This window comes from Falco peregrinus, chromosome 4 (genome assembly GCF_023634155.1).
Source record: "Falco peregrinus isolate bFalPer1 chromosome 4, bFalPer1.pri, whole genome shotgun sequence".
Taxonomy (NCBI): Eukaryota; Metazoa; Chordata; class Aves; order Falconiformes; family Falconidae; genus Falco; species Falco peregrinus.
Window position 1 is genome coordinate 4,519,788 of NC_073724.1, and position 17,430 is coordinate 4,537,217.

The window sequence follows — 17,430 nt, forward strand, 5'->3', positions numbered from 1 at the left end:
CACCCATCGACCTGGGCAGTGCTCCAGTTAGGACCTTAAACCCACTGAGCCGCTGCAGATTCATTTCGAAAATGGAGGCAATCATGCAAAATAGAAGTTAACTGCTCTGATAGAGGTCTCAAATGATTTCATTGCCATTAGTAGCGTTGCTAAGCTTAATCAGCTGTGGAGAAGTTAAAGTGTAACCTCATTTCAGGCGGGAGGAAGAGCGGTGTTCGGTCGAACGATGCGTGTGTGTGGGTAGGCTCTTGGGAGTGGGTAGGTCACACATCGGTGACTGGGCTGGAAATAGTATCTAGGACAAGGGGTCGAACTGGGAGGAGAGCTGGAGGAGGTGAGTACCAGCCTACTATTGGTTTGCAACCAAAACTCCAGTTGAGGTGACGCTCGGGGATAATTTCCATGATGTGGTTGTCCCACCTTCCCTTTGGGCAACAAATGTGTGATCAGTGACTCCTTTAAATCCACAATAGTTGGGATGTGAAGTTTCATGGAAAGAAGAAGAGGTGCAGGCCCTTTCTAGCATTGCTTCAGGAGGTGACAGACTCAGCTAGAAACTGAACATTTATTTCACATGGGCGGTGACCCTTACAAACAAAAAAGCTAGAAATCTTTCTTAATTTTAGCGGTGGTCGAAACTTTAGGAACTCATACTGAATGCTGAAAGAGGTGCTATCTCTTGAAAACTATCTTAATTCCCCATCCTTTGCTTCAGCTACTTGGCCAAGAGTGCTCTGGAAGGAGATGGGTGCTCAGCACACGTTGCTGCACTAACAAGTCCTTGCAGGCTCCTTGGGGCAGGTTCACATTATGCCTTCAAGCATGGAGTGAACCAAAAGGATCCACGTCTGAAGTAGCTAAATGTTACTCTGCTTATGGTCTTGAAAATATCATTATGCAGAAATATCCCAGAAGTTTCCTATTCTCCATTTTACCTTCCAGCTACTCTTGTGCTGTATTTATCCCACCCAACTGCAGGCTGTTAACCCTATGGAGTTAGATTTAGGGATGCACTTGCCCTATGCTGCACTCGTATAAGGTGCACTCAGCTCTGCGTTGCCTTCTGGAGGCGACTCCCCTCTTCCCAGGGCCTGATGAGGTGCCCTGCTCTCCAAGGCTCCAGGCTAAAGCACCTCGGGAGTCCAAGCTCAGGCTCCACTGCAGTACAGTTTCTTCCCCACGGAGCCAGGCTCAACACAAGAAGCACCCTCTGCTTTGCTTTTCTCATTTGTACTTCACCACCTTTTCTAAAGAGACACGGAATTAGGGCGTAGGGGACGATACTATATGATGGATGTGATGGGAGAGAGATCTCGCTTTCCCATGGTTGCTTCTGACATGCTGCTAGCAGGGAAGGTAGTTATAGGGCTGCAGGGATACTGCACGCAAACAGATTCATTAAGGTCTGCTACTTTCAAAGTATTCTGTCAAAAAAAAAAAAGAAAAAATCCAAGTTACGGTTCTCAATGTCATTGTAGCTTGGCCTTTTACTGCTGTAAATTATTTGATTTTTTTTATAATGAAAAGGCAGCTGCTGTCCTCAAATTGTCACTGCTACTGTATCTGAAGTTAACTTCCAGACCTTTAATCTTTTCTATTCAATGTATTTCTTCAGTGGTGAATTATAACTGCTCTGCTGTGTTGAGCTCTGGCCCGGCAGCTGTGTGTCTGAGAGAAGGTATTTGCATACAATAGTATGGAGGAATTTAAATTAATCAGGGAACAAAATCCATTACAGACAGCTTGCACAGTAAAATGAGCTGTACAACCCATCTAGGTTTGCAGCACTTGGGATGTGAACCTGAGCTCTCCATTTCTGAGCGAGTGCTCCATTGCTCGTCTCGATAACTCCCTCTTTCACGCAGACCTCAGGGCAAAGCCCCACAAGTTGTGTTTATGAAAAGCCCTTCCTCAAGCAGTATCCTGTCCCCTCTTGCTGGTGTGAGTCAGGAAGGCTGCTCCCCTTCACAGGTTGCTGTGAAGCTCTGGCTAAAGCGACCAGGGGATGACATGGTCCTTCTGGGAGGCTTCACTGGAAACCTCAGCCTCATAGTCTAACACGAGCAGATGTTTCCCAGCACCGGCAGTGGGCTACCTTTTCCTAACAAATGCTTTTTTTAAAGCTATAGGTGCCATCACGTTCTGTTACACAGTTATTAACCTACTTATCTTATCAAAGGTGGAAGGTGAGATGTACAAGTGAAAAGCCTTGCGCAAAGCAAGGGGGGAAGCACAGGATGTGCTGTAGCTGGAAAAGAGAAAGCAACGAAAGAAAGCAGGGCTGGTCTCATATGTGCCATCCATTTCAGTTTGAAAATAATGACTGTAGGGGTTTCAATTTTTTGTTTTTTTTTTAATATCTGGCTGGCTTTCACAGAGTGGTTTTTCACTGATGGGTAGTTTTTGGGTCAGCGTGCTTTGTATTGGTTTGGTTTGGGTTTTTTTCCTTGGTTGCACTTTTTATGCTTTTTTCTTTTTTCAGTAACTTGTACTTTGCACAATGTAATGTTCATCCGCTTGCCCTGATGGACCATCGTTGTTCAGAAATGGCATTAAATGGGAGCAGAGGGCTGACAGGACCTGTGGCTGGAATGGCAGAGAAGGTGAGGGAGCTGATTCTCTTCCATGTAACCCCAAACACACACTCTTTTTCTCTGAAACGTGAACTGCAAGTAAGGCCACCTAATTAGAGAAACCACCGCCAGCTTTTGCAGACCCTTTCTTCGATCACAGAGACAGGGGGTGGGAGATGCGCACACAGAGGAACTCAGCACCGGATCACTCCCTGCGATCCTCCTGCTTTCCCCAAAGGCGCCCTGTTGCCGTATCTGGAAGGCTGTGTGAACACGGAGTGCTCACACAGCAGTTTTTCCCACAGACAGCAAGAAGAGAGGATTTAAGGCTGTAGTCCTGGCCTACCCACTGCTTTTGGCTTGTAGTCTTGCTCAAAAGCAAGTTCCCTGCTCAGAAAGTGAAGGAAGCAATATTCACCCATGGGATGAGCGAAAGGCATCATTAAAGAGCCACCATCCAGTTGGACTTGGCCCCAGAATGGCTACAGGGCGTGATGACAAATTAAACGTTTGTAGAAAGGGCTGTCTGGAATTCTGCTCGTGCCGGCGCTGGGAGCAGCGGAGCTGGGAAGGTGCTGGAGCAGCCCGGTGCCAGGGAAGCCAGGCTGGTGCAGGGAGGCAGCCGGGGCTGAGCTGTTCCTGCTTTTCTCCTGGACTCGGAGCTCTCGGTGGGGGAGTGGGGATGAAAAGCCCGTTCAGACCTTTAAAGATCTTTCAGCTGGATGTATGTATGACTTGCCGTGCTGCTTAAACACCCCAGCTGAACCCGGGGCTGCGTTATGTCAGACACAGCATGCAGACGTGCACGTGTAGCCGAGAGGGAGGAGGAGGAGGAGGAAGCAGAGTGAGAAACCCCTTTCTCTCCCTTCCTCCCTGCAGAAGATGCAGTGCTGCAAGCAGGAGAGAGCCCAAGGTGGGAAGGGGAGATGGAGGAAGCAGGGGGTTGCTGAAAAAGCACGGTGGGGACCCCACTGCCACCTCAGTGCCCTGTCCCCTGCCACACTGCCCACCCCAGCCCACACCACCCACTCGTCTAGCCCTCTGCGAGGTGCCGTGGCTGAAGTTGCCTGCCAGCCACCAAGTCATTAGTACAGTTTCCAAAGCAGTTAAAGACCAAAACACAATGACAGAGTGGGAGCTGCCATGCCAAGCGCCAAGTAAACCTGAAAGGTTAGTTTACTCTGTAATGAAATTCCTGCTTCAAAGTCTCCATCTCTTTTTCACTGGGGAGGAACGCTTTCTTTAAGCAATATTTAGAGGACACCAGTCTGCAAGGGTAATCATCCTCGCCTCTGGCAGGAAGACCTGGCTCACTAGCATTTCTGAATAGGTTCTCTTTGTGAATAATTGAATTTCTCTCTGGAGTTCAAGATTTTCTTGTCTGTGGGACTGACTGCAGCTCTGCTTTTTCCTTAGGTGCAGCTTACTGTAATGGAGGCAGAAGAATTGTATTGCAGTCAAGGGGTTTGTGAGCATGACGCATAATAGGGGTGATTGCTACAGAAAGAGTCATTTGTAGCGCTCAAAATGACTCCTCCAGTGGTGAACGGATCTGCAGAAAATAATTAGAGGACCCCCCACTGCCACCCCCACTCCCATCCAAGGGGAAAAGAAATTAATGTAACATGAGGCAGCGGAGCATCCCTGAGAGGCGGGCAGAGCCCCGTGCTGCAATGTGCTGTTGAGGCCCCATCCTGGGCGATGCTCAGAGCCCATCTGTTCCTGCTGGTGCTGCCTGGGACACAGGGGGGGGACGGACCAGCCAAGCCAACTGCTTGTCCAGCCCAAAATAAAACGCTGTGGTTTGTATATCTCCCAACCACATGTGAGTTTGCCCGGGCACAGCTGTTTTTCCTTTAAAACCTTGCAGCCTTGCAGTGGTTTCTGGGTCTCTCCAGAAAGGCACGTGTAGTGCAATGGGCAAACCTGCGCATCCCACCTCTGAGATAAGCATCCCTGCGGCTGCCCCACCAAGGAAAAGCCACTTAAAGGTATATCCTCCTGCCAGCTACCAATGTGGTCCACTGCCCATGGGCACATTTCATCCCTGCCATCCATAACCTGGAGTGGAACATCCCACCATGGCACCTACCAAGCGGCTGGTGTGTAACTTTTCAGAGAAGGGGTGAGGAAACTCTCATAATAATTTGCACTGCTGTGAGCAGGACCCTGTGCCTAGCTGCAGGGAAGAGGCAGCTCCTGCCAGCAGGCTGAGATAAATGCTGTTTCCAAAGAGGTTTTTGATGTCGTACGCAGAGGCAGGGCTTAGCTGTTCACGCACATGGGTGCCAGTAGCAGGGTGAATGACTGTTTCAGACTTTGAGCGTAGGGGAGGAATTGGGGCAAAGCGCAGCTCTGAAGTGAATGAAAATCCATCGAGCTGGGAGGTTTCTTTCTCGTCTGTCTTTCACCACGAAGCACAGCAGCAACGCTGGGTGGCTGCATGCAGCCAACACAATGCAACATGGCAGCAGTATATTTTTAGGATGTTGTTTTAGCAAGGGGAAACATATTCCAAGGGCAAGACATAGCGATCTAGTAACCCAAGCTGCTCAGGGATTTCTGTGGCTATTGAGTATACCACACGGCACTTGGGCTGCCTCGTCAAATTGTGATGTGTGTTTCAGATGCGTATTGGAGGCTTTTTTTGCCCCACGTTACACAAAGTACATTCTCTCATGGTACAAAACTTGCATGAACTGATCAGCAGGAGAAGCCAAGGTAGCTGCACTCAAGAAAAAGAGCCCAAATTCTACACTGAAGTCAAATCTGCTTGGGCTCTCGTACCTGCAGATAATCTCCGGGTTCTTTGTGGTCTCTGCTCCGAACTGGAAACCAGAGCTTATATCTTTACTATTTTCACTGTCTTCTGTGGCTGTCAGTTACACTGGCTTGAATATTCTGGTCATGCTCCACTTCAGGACTTCTTGATCCTCTGAGACAGATCTTTCTCTGTCAGGCTTCTGAGTGACAAGCAGAGATTTCACCCCCAGATACGATTCCCTTAGCAGTACCCTGAGCATCCAATGCATTTACTACCACAACTCGTCCGTTTCCTTGGGTAGGGGAGCAATGCAAACAAAAAAGGAACCGTGCAGCAGCTTTTATCCTCCAAGATGTGTCTGGAGGCCTGACCATAGCCTGGCCATCACCATTAGCTGTTGCAGCTGGAGACACTAGCCTGCTTAAATTTGTTACCAAAAGGTTGCATATGCACAAATTAGGGAAGCGGTATATGTTGTTTGTATTTGGTAGCGCATAAAGTAAGGAAATGACTGGTGAGGTCTGTCTTTTTTACTTTGAACTCGGTGCCTTGCATGCTGGAGGTATGGGGAGCTCCATGGTTAGCAAAAGTAGACAGGTGGGAAGGAAATGGAAAACAGTTGTGAAGAAAATTGCTGGTGGTGGCTGGCAGTTTCCCTTGGGCTTGCCTGAGCAGCGGGGAGGGATGCCGTAACAGAAAGGAGCCGACAAAGGCACCCAGTCCCTGTAGGAATTGTTTCAGAAAAGATATCAGGACCTGGATCACCCAAGGATGGACCAGCCACCCGAGGGAGTGTCTGTTTAATGATGGTGTCATCCAGGCCACTTGCTTTCCCGGCTTTGGTGGGTGGGTTGCCATCAGCTCTCTGCCAAGGTCCGAAGGGCAGGTTGTCCTTAGGCCACCAGGAAGGGAGTTATCGGGGCAACCAGCCTCCTGCGCTTCCAAATGCCCATCCAGCATGGGGAAGAGCCAGCAGATAACGTACATCCCCACTGTGTACATGAAGTGTTCTGCCCTGCTCTTCTGGTTTTGGGGGAACAAGTGTGATAAGCAAGAACTCCAACCTTCTGTTTTCTGAAAAGCCACCAACAGCAGGTCTGATTTCCATAAGAACTGCCTGCAATTAGATGTTTTGCTGACAGGCATGTGCCTAGTTGATGGAGATGCAGTGTGCTTTGAGGACAGTTCGCAAGGATTTACAGGTGATCTGCAATGAAGGCAGGTTGTGGAACTGGCAGGAGCCATGAGCTTCTGCCTGAGGGTGCTGAGGTCCCCAAAGCTGCCAGCTGAACAGGGTTGTGGGGGTTCACCACAGCAAGTGATGTTGTCATGCGTGATGCTGTAATTCTGCACTCTGCAGAAAATAATTAATGGTCTCCTTCTCAGGAGGGAAAAAATACAAAAAGATTAATCCGGAAAATTCTTGATTCACTCTGTTTTAATTTAGGAGGATTGGTTTTGTTATTTTGCTTTTTAAAAAAAAAAAAAAAAAAAAAGATAATGAGTGTAGAGAGTCTGCGCACAGTATATTTGAGCTATTTTGGACTAATTTGAAAGAAACAAAGGGGGGTGGGGGAAGTCAGCTTTTTTGTACACTATGTACCATGTATTCAACCTTAGATGTCTGACAGGTTTTGGCGAGAGTGTAAACCAGTAAACTGCTTACTTCGAGTTTATCTGAAAAGACAAGGAGGGAAAAGAAAAAATGGTCTGCACCTTGGTCTTGCAGTATAGGCCGTGTTTTTGACATAAAGGTTTCACAAGATGTACGGATTTTATTGCTCTGGCAGGAAACTGAGGCTTTCACATTTAATGAAGCATTTCTTTGAAGTCACGCTAAGAGGATGAGCGTGGCTGCGCGCACATCTGCCCACCTCGACTTCCTCTTCTGAGACACCGCCGGGAGCAGCCCCCAAGAGACATCTATTTATCAAAACTTCATCGAGTTGAAGATGGAAAAAAGACAGTTCTTCTCCCTCTTTTGTTTGCTCTTGGTGCCCAGCGTTGCAGGTAAGCAGGTCAGTGGGACACCTTGACTAGCATGTGATGGAGGGTGGCAAGGGGCTGGGTGGATATGCAGGTTGGGCTCAGTGTGTCTGACTAGGGCGAGCTGTAGCTACTGGTAATGATTTTCTGTTTCTTGACCACTTTCTAACAACCCTAGCTAGCAAGGAGTAAACTTTGCTGACTAGCAGATTATTCCAGACGCCTAACCTGTTTTCACCAAAATAGTCACTGAGTTGAGCTCACTTGTATTTAGGGCAACATGTGCTCATCCGCAATGGGCAAAAAGGAAAACTGCTTTTAAAAAGCAAATAAAAAATATATCCCTTTCCCACATACACATATACCTGTGTGTGCAGAGAGGGGAAGAGTTGCAACAACTTAAAGGCAAGGATGAATTGTACTGCTGCAGCCCCTGAAAGAGATTCATCTCTTCCTCTTCCCCACCCAGCCCTGCGTGCTGTGTTAAAGGCTTGAGAAACAAGTTTGTCATCGGCAGTGAAACTTTCAGAAAAGTTGAGTAAGAACTACATTGCTGTCACAGGGAGTTAAAGGAAAAGTGATTTGAGGAAAACCAAGGAAAAGCCTGATGCTCACAATCCCATTCACCCTCCCCAACAGGCTATGCAGGAGTACTTATTACCAGCTAGGAAGAAGAATTTTGTAGGATAGGTGTTTTTCCACTTAAGAAAGGAAAAATCTCATGTATTTGACTGGCATGGTAAAAAGCACCTTAAAACCTGGCACAGGCTGTTGCTATTTTCTACATCACTGAGGCAAACTGGATTTTTAAAAGCAAGGGAAATATTTCCTATGTGTATTCATAGAAAATAAAAGTTTTCAAATCCAAAGCAAGAACTAGAAGCCTCAGGATATGCACACGCAGGAAGGCAATACTATTCAGGAAAAGGACTTCTGGGTTTTTGCCCCTGAGGATGAAACCCTCATTGAAGTCACTCCAAAATGTAAGTGGACACCACCATACTCTTTCTGCAGATCGAGCATATAAATGCCTGGGAGTTACTCTATTAAATTTCAAATGGAGCACAAGTATGGGTTAATGGACAGCATTTGATTTGGAAAAATAAAACTGCTATAAAATGAAACTAATGATACTGAGATGCTAAATAAAAGTTAAGAACATTTTCGCGTGAAAGGGTTTCAGTTAAAATAGCCTAAAGTGCTAGGCTGCTAACAAACAACACAAATTAAAATGTTGTTTCTACACACATAACCTTTTCATCTTCATATAAAATATTCAAGTAATTTTGGTAGGTATTCTTTACATGGTCCTTTGACCTAATACAGCATCAGTATGAATATGAGAGAGAGCTTGCTATGTGTCCCTTGCCTGCTAGTCTGATCATAAGAGTGCCAGTCGTTTTTTCCTTAACTTCTACTGATGCAAAACTTGCAGTGAAATCAGTGACTCTTGCTGTAATAAGCTCCTTGGACTGAAAAAAAATAGTTTTCAGTAATTTTTCTCACAGCGCTTGTCACTCAGGCTTATTTTTATTTACTCTCTTACGCCATCCCGTCTCTCGGAAGTCAATTAAAAGATGAACAGGGCATGCACAGCCATAAAAATCAGAGATTAATGTTGGCCATGGCCACTCAGCAGCCTTGTTCTCCAGGCACCCAGTCTCTCCATGTTCGGGTCAGATGTCAACGGCTGGATGCCAGATCTCAGCCAGCTCTGCGGGGATGCAGGGCTCTGCCCTTGCTCTTTGTCCCAGTCAAACCAGAGCTGTGGGTGCTTCATGTCCCTGCCTGGCTCTGGGCTGAGCTGGCAGAGCATGGGGCATGCCAGCCCCACCACAGGCACTGCCGAGGCTGCCCAGCCCCTGGCTCTGGCATCCCGGAGCCCTGTACCGCAGCGCAGAGCAGAAGTCAAAGCAAAGGAATTGGTACCCACCGTTTTCAAGTACAGAAGGTGAGTGGTGTGCGCTTGGTGCTGTGGGGAGCCAGCGGCATGGCTGCTGGGCTGCGGGGCAAGTTCCCAAAGCAAATTGACAGGTGATGCTTTGATAACACAGGGAGGATGAAACGCCCTGGAGATGGGGGCAACAAGCCTGTACCTAAGAGTATCTGTGCACGCTCATTTTTTTCTGTGGACCGCATGTCCTTTAGTAAAAGGGACCTTTTGTGCATGGCTCTGTGGGTGTGATTGATTCCTTGTCTCACCACGACTCCCCCACGCATAAATTCTTCATCTCCTTGAGTCTGTCAGTGCCCTGCATGCAGGGGTTTGGGGACTGCGAGCTTCTTGTCCACAGGAGGGAGAAAGGGAGAGAAATCAATTTTACTACAGCAGCAGCAAAACCAAGTAGTACAGGCTCCCGTTGAAAGCTCCTTCATTTCACCGATCCATTACTCCTTTATGGCACACTGAGGACTGCCAGCATGCTTTATGAAATTAATTGAGGAAGGAACTGTACATGCCGGGGCAGCTCACTGACACTGAAGCGGACACTCCTTTAGGCCATGCAGGAGCTGTTTAATAATGTGGAGGTAAAAGAACAGCTTTCTCTGTCGAAGCAGCAAAGGCAATGGTGATGGGCAGGGGGAATGGAGCAGGGCAGAATTAGCCCACAGGGATAACTCATTTGTTCTTGTAAAAATTGCTGGGGAATAACTGGGCCCAGATGCTGCTTTATTTATAACATTTGAAAGATTTCCATTTTCACAGAGGCCCTCAGAGCTCCCATTTCTCTGCTGCAAGCTCGATGGGAGCTCCCCGCCCTCTTCCAGGCAAGGGCGCATTTGCTCTCCCAGTTGTCTCTCCACAGTCTGTACTGGTGGAGATCTGCCACGAAGCTCCTCGCTGGAAAGCCTCATTACACTTGTAGCGTCTTCAAAGTTGCCCGTGGCTAAGGCACCGAATCATGTCAGAGATGGCTTAGGAAAAAGCTTTGTTTAAATGTGACTCGTACTGAAAATGGTCCCATTTGTTTTTAAGGCCAGCCTGAAGATGTCATCACACGAACAGAAGTGGTCCACGCCTTGCCTGGTACCAACGTGACCCTGGTATGCACCTTCCCAAAACCACCTGACACCTACATAATACAGACACAGTGGTCCAAGACTGATGACACCCAGCTTACCAGAATAGCTGTTTATCACCCTGCTTACGGCACCCATTACTTCACCTTTCCTGAGGCTTCTTACAACTTTTCGGTATCCTTCAGCACGAGAAAGTGCTGCGGCTGGGATGTTACAGAGGCTTTGTGCTCCCCTGGTCAAAACGCCACGTCTGAATGCAATCGGTGGGCTCTGCATCTGAAAAACGTTACCATCTCCCTCAGCGGGTGGTACGAGTGCAGTTTTGCTACTTACCCATATGGGACAAAGGCTGCAGAAATTCAACTTATTGTCAAGGCGGAAGGTACGTGATTATGAATGAGATGTGGGTTTTTTTGTAACGGGGGCTGGGGGGTGGAACATCAGGATAGACGAACATTTCTTGGTCGGTGACGGGGACTGGTTTGGGGTTTGCAGTGACGCCACCGAACACTGCTGCCTACTGTTTCCTACTTAGCAAGCATTCTTTAGCTGTTGTTATCCAGCTGGTGATCGGCAAACTTTATTTGTTTGGAGGAATATGGAGTTAGCTAGATAGGAAGGCAAAAAAGGTGGTGAGATGGGTAGTTTCCACACTTTTTTTTTGGAGAAACATGCCGTGGAGAAGACTGGGCAAACGTCTCAGGATATGGTGAGACCGAGGATGCTAGATCCCTAAACCACGCTGGGCTGCTGCTGTGTGCGTGCAGCACCGAGCACCGGGAAAAGAAAACCCCTGTGTCTGGTTGAGGCTGAGGCCTGGCATCTGCAGGGCGTGCTGGGTGTTAGCTCAGTGGAGGGATGTGTGTCCCCACCATCAAAAACAAACTGGAGCAAAGCAGGGGGTTGCTTAGGGCAATCACAAGAGCGGAGACTTGGCTGCTTCTGGAAGCTGGAAAGCAGCCTGACCAGTCCTGGTAAGTAAGCCTTGGGGGAGAGTGTGAACTCCAGGGAGGTTATTTAAATTATCCTGGCAAAGGAACAAATGGGTTTAAATAGGACGTGAATGGATTTGACTACAAATTAAACAACAGTGGCAACTGTTAGCACAGGAACTTTGGGAACAGCTGTTTCATGGCAGCAGGGAGGGCAAAAGTCCAAACCACCATGAAGATGGAGCTGGGGTGGGGATGCTGGGCAAGCTTGCTGTAGTGCACATGAGGGACTGGATCTGATACCCCAGAAACCTCTTCCTGACCCAGGCTTCTGTTAAGAAGCCAAGAAGGATTAATGTAAATGCAACAAACCTGGCACGGTTTCAGTTCAGAGCTGCCAGGCCAACACGCTCCCTCTGCCCGTGCCCAGGGCTGTAGGTGCAGCAGACGTTCCAGGGTTAGGAGCAGGGGGGTGTTAGGGGTAGCGCAGGGCAGCAGCGCTGCATCATGAGGCCAGGCTGGTGGCAGGAGGGATGCCGGTCCCCACGCTGGATCACGTTGGTCCTGCAGCAGGAGGTACTCTGCAAGCCTCACACACAGGGACGTTTCACCCAAGCTGCCACCTCGTTCCCTGATGGCCCTCCATGGCGATGGCTCCAAGGATTTTGGGGCTGTTATCCTGGAAAAGCAACCCAGCAGCACCTTCCTGCCCTGCTGAAGGGAAAATGAAGCCAGCATCTTCACACAGCCCCGACAGGATGGGGTGTTGAAGCAGTACGCGCTGGATAACTGTGTCAAGGACCAAGCTGCCACTGTACCTGCCATACAGGGGGGTGATGGGCAGGCTCCCCTTGGGAATTTTCCTGCACTTCACAGGGCACAGGGGCTGTATCAGGCAGAGAGCAGTGAGGTACAAACAGTGCTGGTAAGCGTGTGAAACCCTCCCAGGCTTCTGTTCTTTGTGTGCTTCTTCTCTGTCTCTTCCTTAACGCAGTAATAGTGCTGATCAGGCATTGCTCCCTTTGCTGGTGCCCTTGGTTGATACCAACATATTCAACACCGTTATTGCTGCCTACATGTTAAATGTGGGCAGCTCTTGTTCATATCACCATCATTGTGGCTTTTTTCAGTAACTGTGTGATGCAGCGAGCTCTGCTACTGATGCTACTTGCTAGACAGAACTAAAAAAATTCAGTTTGCAACACACCTCTGGCAGATTTGTATTTTAAGGTAAACAGATTTTTGCAATGAGCCACTTCCACTCAGAAGAAGGCGAAAGACCTTAATCCATCCTATGAGTGGGGTGGCAAAGGGTGCTGCTCATTAAAGTACAGCTCCCAACTGCATCAAAGTGGATCCAGATGGATTCAACTTGTGCTGCTCATTAAAGTACAGCTCCCAACTGCATCAAAGTGGATCCAGATGGATTCAACTTGTAGATACTGCAAAAAGCCCTCAGAGCAGCAGGCCGATGGAGGACCTTAGCCAGCGGGCTGTTGATGGAGGTGGGAATCAAAGATGGGGGTGGGGGGGTGGGGGGGTGGAATAAGCAGCTGGGACCTGTGACTGTGAGAACAGATGGAGGCTGTTTGCAGGCAGAACTCCTGGGGTGGCTACTCATCCTTGTATTTCTCATAGGCTGTACGGCACTTTTGCATGGTAACTTATCCCAGCAAAGTCTCCTGTGTGGTTTTATTCCTAGATTTGCTTCCTTTGCCCTTCCTTTATCCGTTCCATGCTATCCAGCCCCCTGAGGGTTTGTGCGCTCTGTGTCCTGCTGTGACAGCTGCCTCCTCGGCTGCTTCGCTCTGGTGGAGAGTGGAAATGAGCTGCTTCTGCTGCTGGGTCTACTGGGCACCGCTGGGCACTGCCTGTATTCACATCCCCGTGGCACAGGCTGCGTGCTGGCACTGTCACTCCATGCTTGGGTGCCAGGCGTAAAGGAACTTAGAGTCACCAGCAAGTCCCCGCTGCCAAATAACCTAACAGTCTGGGACGGCTCAATAGTCTCCCTTCCCTCAAGATAAAAAAATAAATGAAATAGATCTCTATTTTATCGGAACATGCAAGCCAGAACTAGCAGGGGAGCAAAGCTCAAGAGCATCCCCGCGGTGCGTGCCTGGAGGGAAGAGGGGAGGCAGGCTGTGCAGGCAGGCTGCGCGGTGCTGTGCCTGCCGCCGGGCTGGCTCTCAGAGAGGTCAGTGCTCCCCAGGGCACTCGTAGCATCTCCTGGCCATCACTGCTGCTCTTCCTGCTCAAACACATGTGCAAACGCAGCCCTGAGGTTTAGACCACAGCTGCGCTTTACTCGGTGCATCACTCTGCCCTGCCACAGCTGGACCAGACCCTGGGCTGGGAGTAGGTAAGGTAGGAGATGCTGAAATGCTTTTGTAAACCGATGACAAAGGAAAGAGCGATGAGTTCTCTGCTTCTGGTGGTGGGCAGGTTGGAAAATAACAAAAGGAGCACTTACACTGAAAAACAGGGTTCATCTTAACATGCCTGATATACTGAACATCTTCCTTAGTGAAAAGCAGGTCTGCAGATATCTTCAGAGAAAAGGAAATACAGGTGCACAAAATTGATGTGAAGGTTCATCGCCACAGAAAAAAAAAAAATTGTAAGAGAAAAATTGAGGCTTCAAATTATTCTCGGCTCCAAAAGGAGATGTCTTGATCCTGCAGTTAAGCAAAGATTTTTATGAATTGCCCAAAAAATTCAGGTAAAGCCATGAATTAGAGTCATGAAACTGCATCTAAATCAGATGCAGGGCTTTCACTTAACAAATGTGTCTATGGGTAATGGTTGAAAATTATGGTTCCTTTCTAATCAAAAAAGTGCCTGTTCCTTGAACAGAAGACCAGTCAGCACTGGGTTTTAAAGCACAATGAACATCAAGTTTCTGATTGTCCTTCTTGGGCTTTTTTTGTTGTTGTTGTCGCGATGACAAAAGAGGAGCAGCGCTACGTGAAGGAAGTGCGGTTAAACCAGACTTTAGAAATTCCATGCCTTGAGGACACGACCTCAGATAATTTGTCCAATTACCCATTGAAATGGCTCGTGGTAAGTATTTTTTATCTCAGGTATAAAATTCAGAAGCAACCAGAGGGTATTTTTTGCAGATTAAAATAGAAACGTTAGATTTTACTGCGTCCTGCAGAAGCTCCTAAACAAAAGGTGTCGGTTGTGTTGGACTGTGATAATAAAGGGGGAAAATATAAACGTGGTTTTGCAACATAGAAACCACAAACAATAGCTGTTAAAGAAACAAAGAAGGGAAAATTCCATCTTAATTTCTTTTAATTTTTCAGGAGCACATGTAGAGCAGGTCTGTGGAAGGTGGCAAAGCACTTAGCAAATGTAACAGAACTAAAATATTCCTTGCATTGGGTTTCTCAGGGATTTTTGCAGTAGCAAAGCTGTAGTATCTCTGAAAAATACATGGTTACTGTGTAGGGTAGTAAGATATCAGGCTGCTTTGAAACAGAAAGAAAAAAAGGTGCTGACTGTAATGTTTTTGTTAGTTAATCCTGTGTCACAGAGACATGCAAACCCAGGTACCTAGCTAACCACATAACGACTATTTTTAAGCATTTTGCTGTGAATTATAAAGCTTGTTACATTTTTTTTACCGCATATCACTTTCTAGATAAATATTTATATGCTATATTTTAATGTAACCTTTTAGCATTAATTTCAATCAGTAGGGATAAGTATCAGCCAGCAGCATCCTTGAGGTTTGCCTGTGAATTTCTGTCTATTGCCACAGAAAAGCTGTAACTGCTGAGGTTTTTCTTAAAGGTGATTTTCAAATATTTTGGGTTTTTTTTAGGTTTTTTCCCAGCTCACAGTCTATTTAGATCTCCCCTTTGCAGCACATTCTTAATATTAAAAATCTTTGTATTTTTGTAGGGAGCATCCTTGGCCTTACTACTTTTTAGCGTTGCTGGTTCACTCTACAAAGTAGCAGAAGGAGGGGAGGGGCGGGGAACCAAACCCAAAGGTCATCACAGTGATATCTGTGGGCCACCATGCATCATTTAGAGTACAGCTTGCAAATATGTGCCGAGGCACAGATGTCCTGCTTGTGCTGGCTGCATCTGCATCTAACGGTGGCTGGCACAGATGACTTTTAGCTTTTATCATCAGGTTCTCTCTGATTAAAATCTAAAAGAGCAAGGATTTTCTTGGAATTTCAGTGATATTTAATATGTATGGGATGTTCAGCATAACTTAGAGATTGCTGCAGTGAGACAGCAGCTCTGTTGCCCTCTCTGCAAGCTACTCAGGAGTCACAGCTATTTACTCCATAGGTCATTGGTAAGATGATGACTGCTGTTGTATTTGAAGTTCTGGGAGAGGATGTATATGAGAAAAGAAAAAAAAAAAAAGGAGATGCTGCAAATGTCCACTTACTGCTACTCAGTGCTATGGGCATGAGGGAAGATTTTTATAGTGGGAATAGAGCTGGCTACACAGATGCTTGGGCTGGGGTGTCTGATCTTTACCCACCAGGTGGGTTACTCTTTTCACAGGGCAAAAATGGCAGGAGAGAGGAACTGGTGAGCAAGGAGCCCTCCCACCCTGCAGTGTACGGCAGCGGCAGCACGCAGTATGGGCCAAGAGTTCGCCTGGCTTTGAATAACACTCTGAAGATTTTCGCCACCCAAATCACAGATGATGGCAGGGTGTTTTCCTGCCACGTGGTGTACCACCCCCAGCGTGTCCTGAAGAGCAGCACCACCGTGAGAGTATTCGGTAAGGGGCTTATGCCAACGGCTTGAACTTGGAAAGGGAACGCGACTGCCTGTTTGCGAAGAAGGCAATAGCTTTTGAAATGCGCAGAGGTTTTTTATAGAGACCTATCTACATTGTATTTTTCTCAGCTGCAAGGAGTTAAAATGTTTGTAAATAGCCCCTTAGTTCTTACGAAGAATTTGAGGCCATCCCTTCAATACCTGGCATCAAAACTAGGCGATCATTGTGCACATACCAGCAGTGCTGGCATGCACATTGCCACCATCTCACCCCCACGTGTAAGCTTCTGTTGGCACTTTGCAAGTTTCAGGTAAGCACCTTGGTCACCAAGATGTCCATGATGCAGTTACAGAATGACCGTGCTGCCTGTGGTTAGGAGATGATGGCCAAAATTCTGGAAGCAGCCAAAGTGCTTTGGAACTACCGTTGCTGCGAAGTCGCATCCTGGAAGGCATGTGATGTTCAGCGGCTGCCAGAGGCTCTGGTTCTGAAAATGGGGTCCTGCCTGGAGGTCCCAAACCAGGCAGGAGTGGGAGGACCTGGGTACTGTAGGTGTGTGGGCTGGCATTTCAAGCTGTAAGTCTTCTCCATCTTCATTTGCTTGCTCTGTTCCATTTCTAGTTGCTTAGGAGCTGCTCTACAATTGCTAAGGTACAATCAAGTCAGAAAAGTGAAAAGTGGGCTATATTTTCTGCTTATAGGGCAGTGGGTCTGGAAAACATGTTTCCAATGCTCCTAAAATGAATGGGTGTTCAGCAGTGGGTCTGTCAACTTTCCCTTGACTGTAGCTGCTTGCCCAAGGAAGCCCACGTCTCATGGACAGAACAGCTTTTGCTCTAAAGGCAAAGATTCTCCAGGGAGCAGCAAAAATAATAATAAAAAATACCAAACCACAACCCAAAACCTTGCGTCTGGGGGCTGTTGGTCACTGATGCAAGAGAAATAAAAATAGAACATGATGATCTCAAATTTCCCCTTGCGTTTGCATGATTCAGACATGGATCTTCCTTTTAAAAATTAACATTTGTCAAAAAGCTACAGTGTTGCCTGGGTAATTCTGCAAGTATACGAACCTACTTGAACTCTCCCTCCCTGCTGATGCTCTTGCCTTGCATGTCTGTGAGCCGAAGAGGTTGCTTTATTTGGCTCGTTTTCTGAATTACTGTGCCACGTGTGGCTGTCCGTGCACGCACCCACATCAGCCCGCTAGCACAACAGGGGAGAGCAGCGGACAGGAGAAAGCAGCCATGGCCCTGGGTGACCAGCAGCCCATGGTGCTCCCAGTAAGCACTGGCTGGCTTCGGGCCAGTGTGTCCATCAGGTGCCATCAGCCTTGAGGGCAGGGTAGGGTGCAGGGGCTCCCCGAGAGCTGGTTTGCAGTGGGTGCTGAGGAAGG

General features: G+C 47.7%; 1 protein-coding gene across 2 annotated transcripts in view; it reads left to right on the forward strand.

Annotated features, from left to right (window-relative positions):
- CD96 (CD96 molecule) overlaps nucleotides 1–17,430 on the forward strand; it is a 45,499-nt gene that overhangs the window by 9,299 nt on the left and 18,770 nt on the right. Inside the window, exons 2-6 of one of the 2 annotated variants that reach the window (XM_055802504.1) lie at nucleotides 2,483–2,603; nucleotides 7,128–7,347; nucleotides 10,301–10,726; nucleotides 14,230–14,339; nucleotides 15,812–16,034. In XM_055802504.1, the coding sequence (XP_055658479.1) occupies nucleotides 7,290–7,347; nucleotides 10,301–10,726; nucleotides 14,230–14,339; nucleotides 15,812–16,034 (817 nt within the window). In that variant the 5' untranslated portion in view covers nucleotides 2,483–2,603; nucleotides 7,128–7,289. Of the gene's footprint in view, nucleotides 1–2,482; nucleotides 2,604–6,920; nucleotides 7,348–10,300; nucleotides 10,727–14,229; nucleotides 14,340–15,811; nucleotides 16,035–17,430 lie in introns of those variants that run through there. The other variant, XM_027786769.2, reaches the window with a different exon arrangement.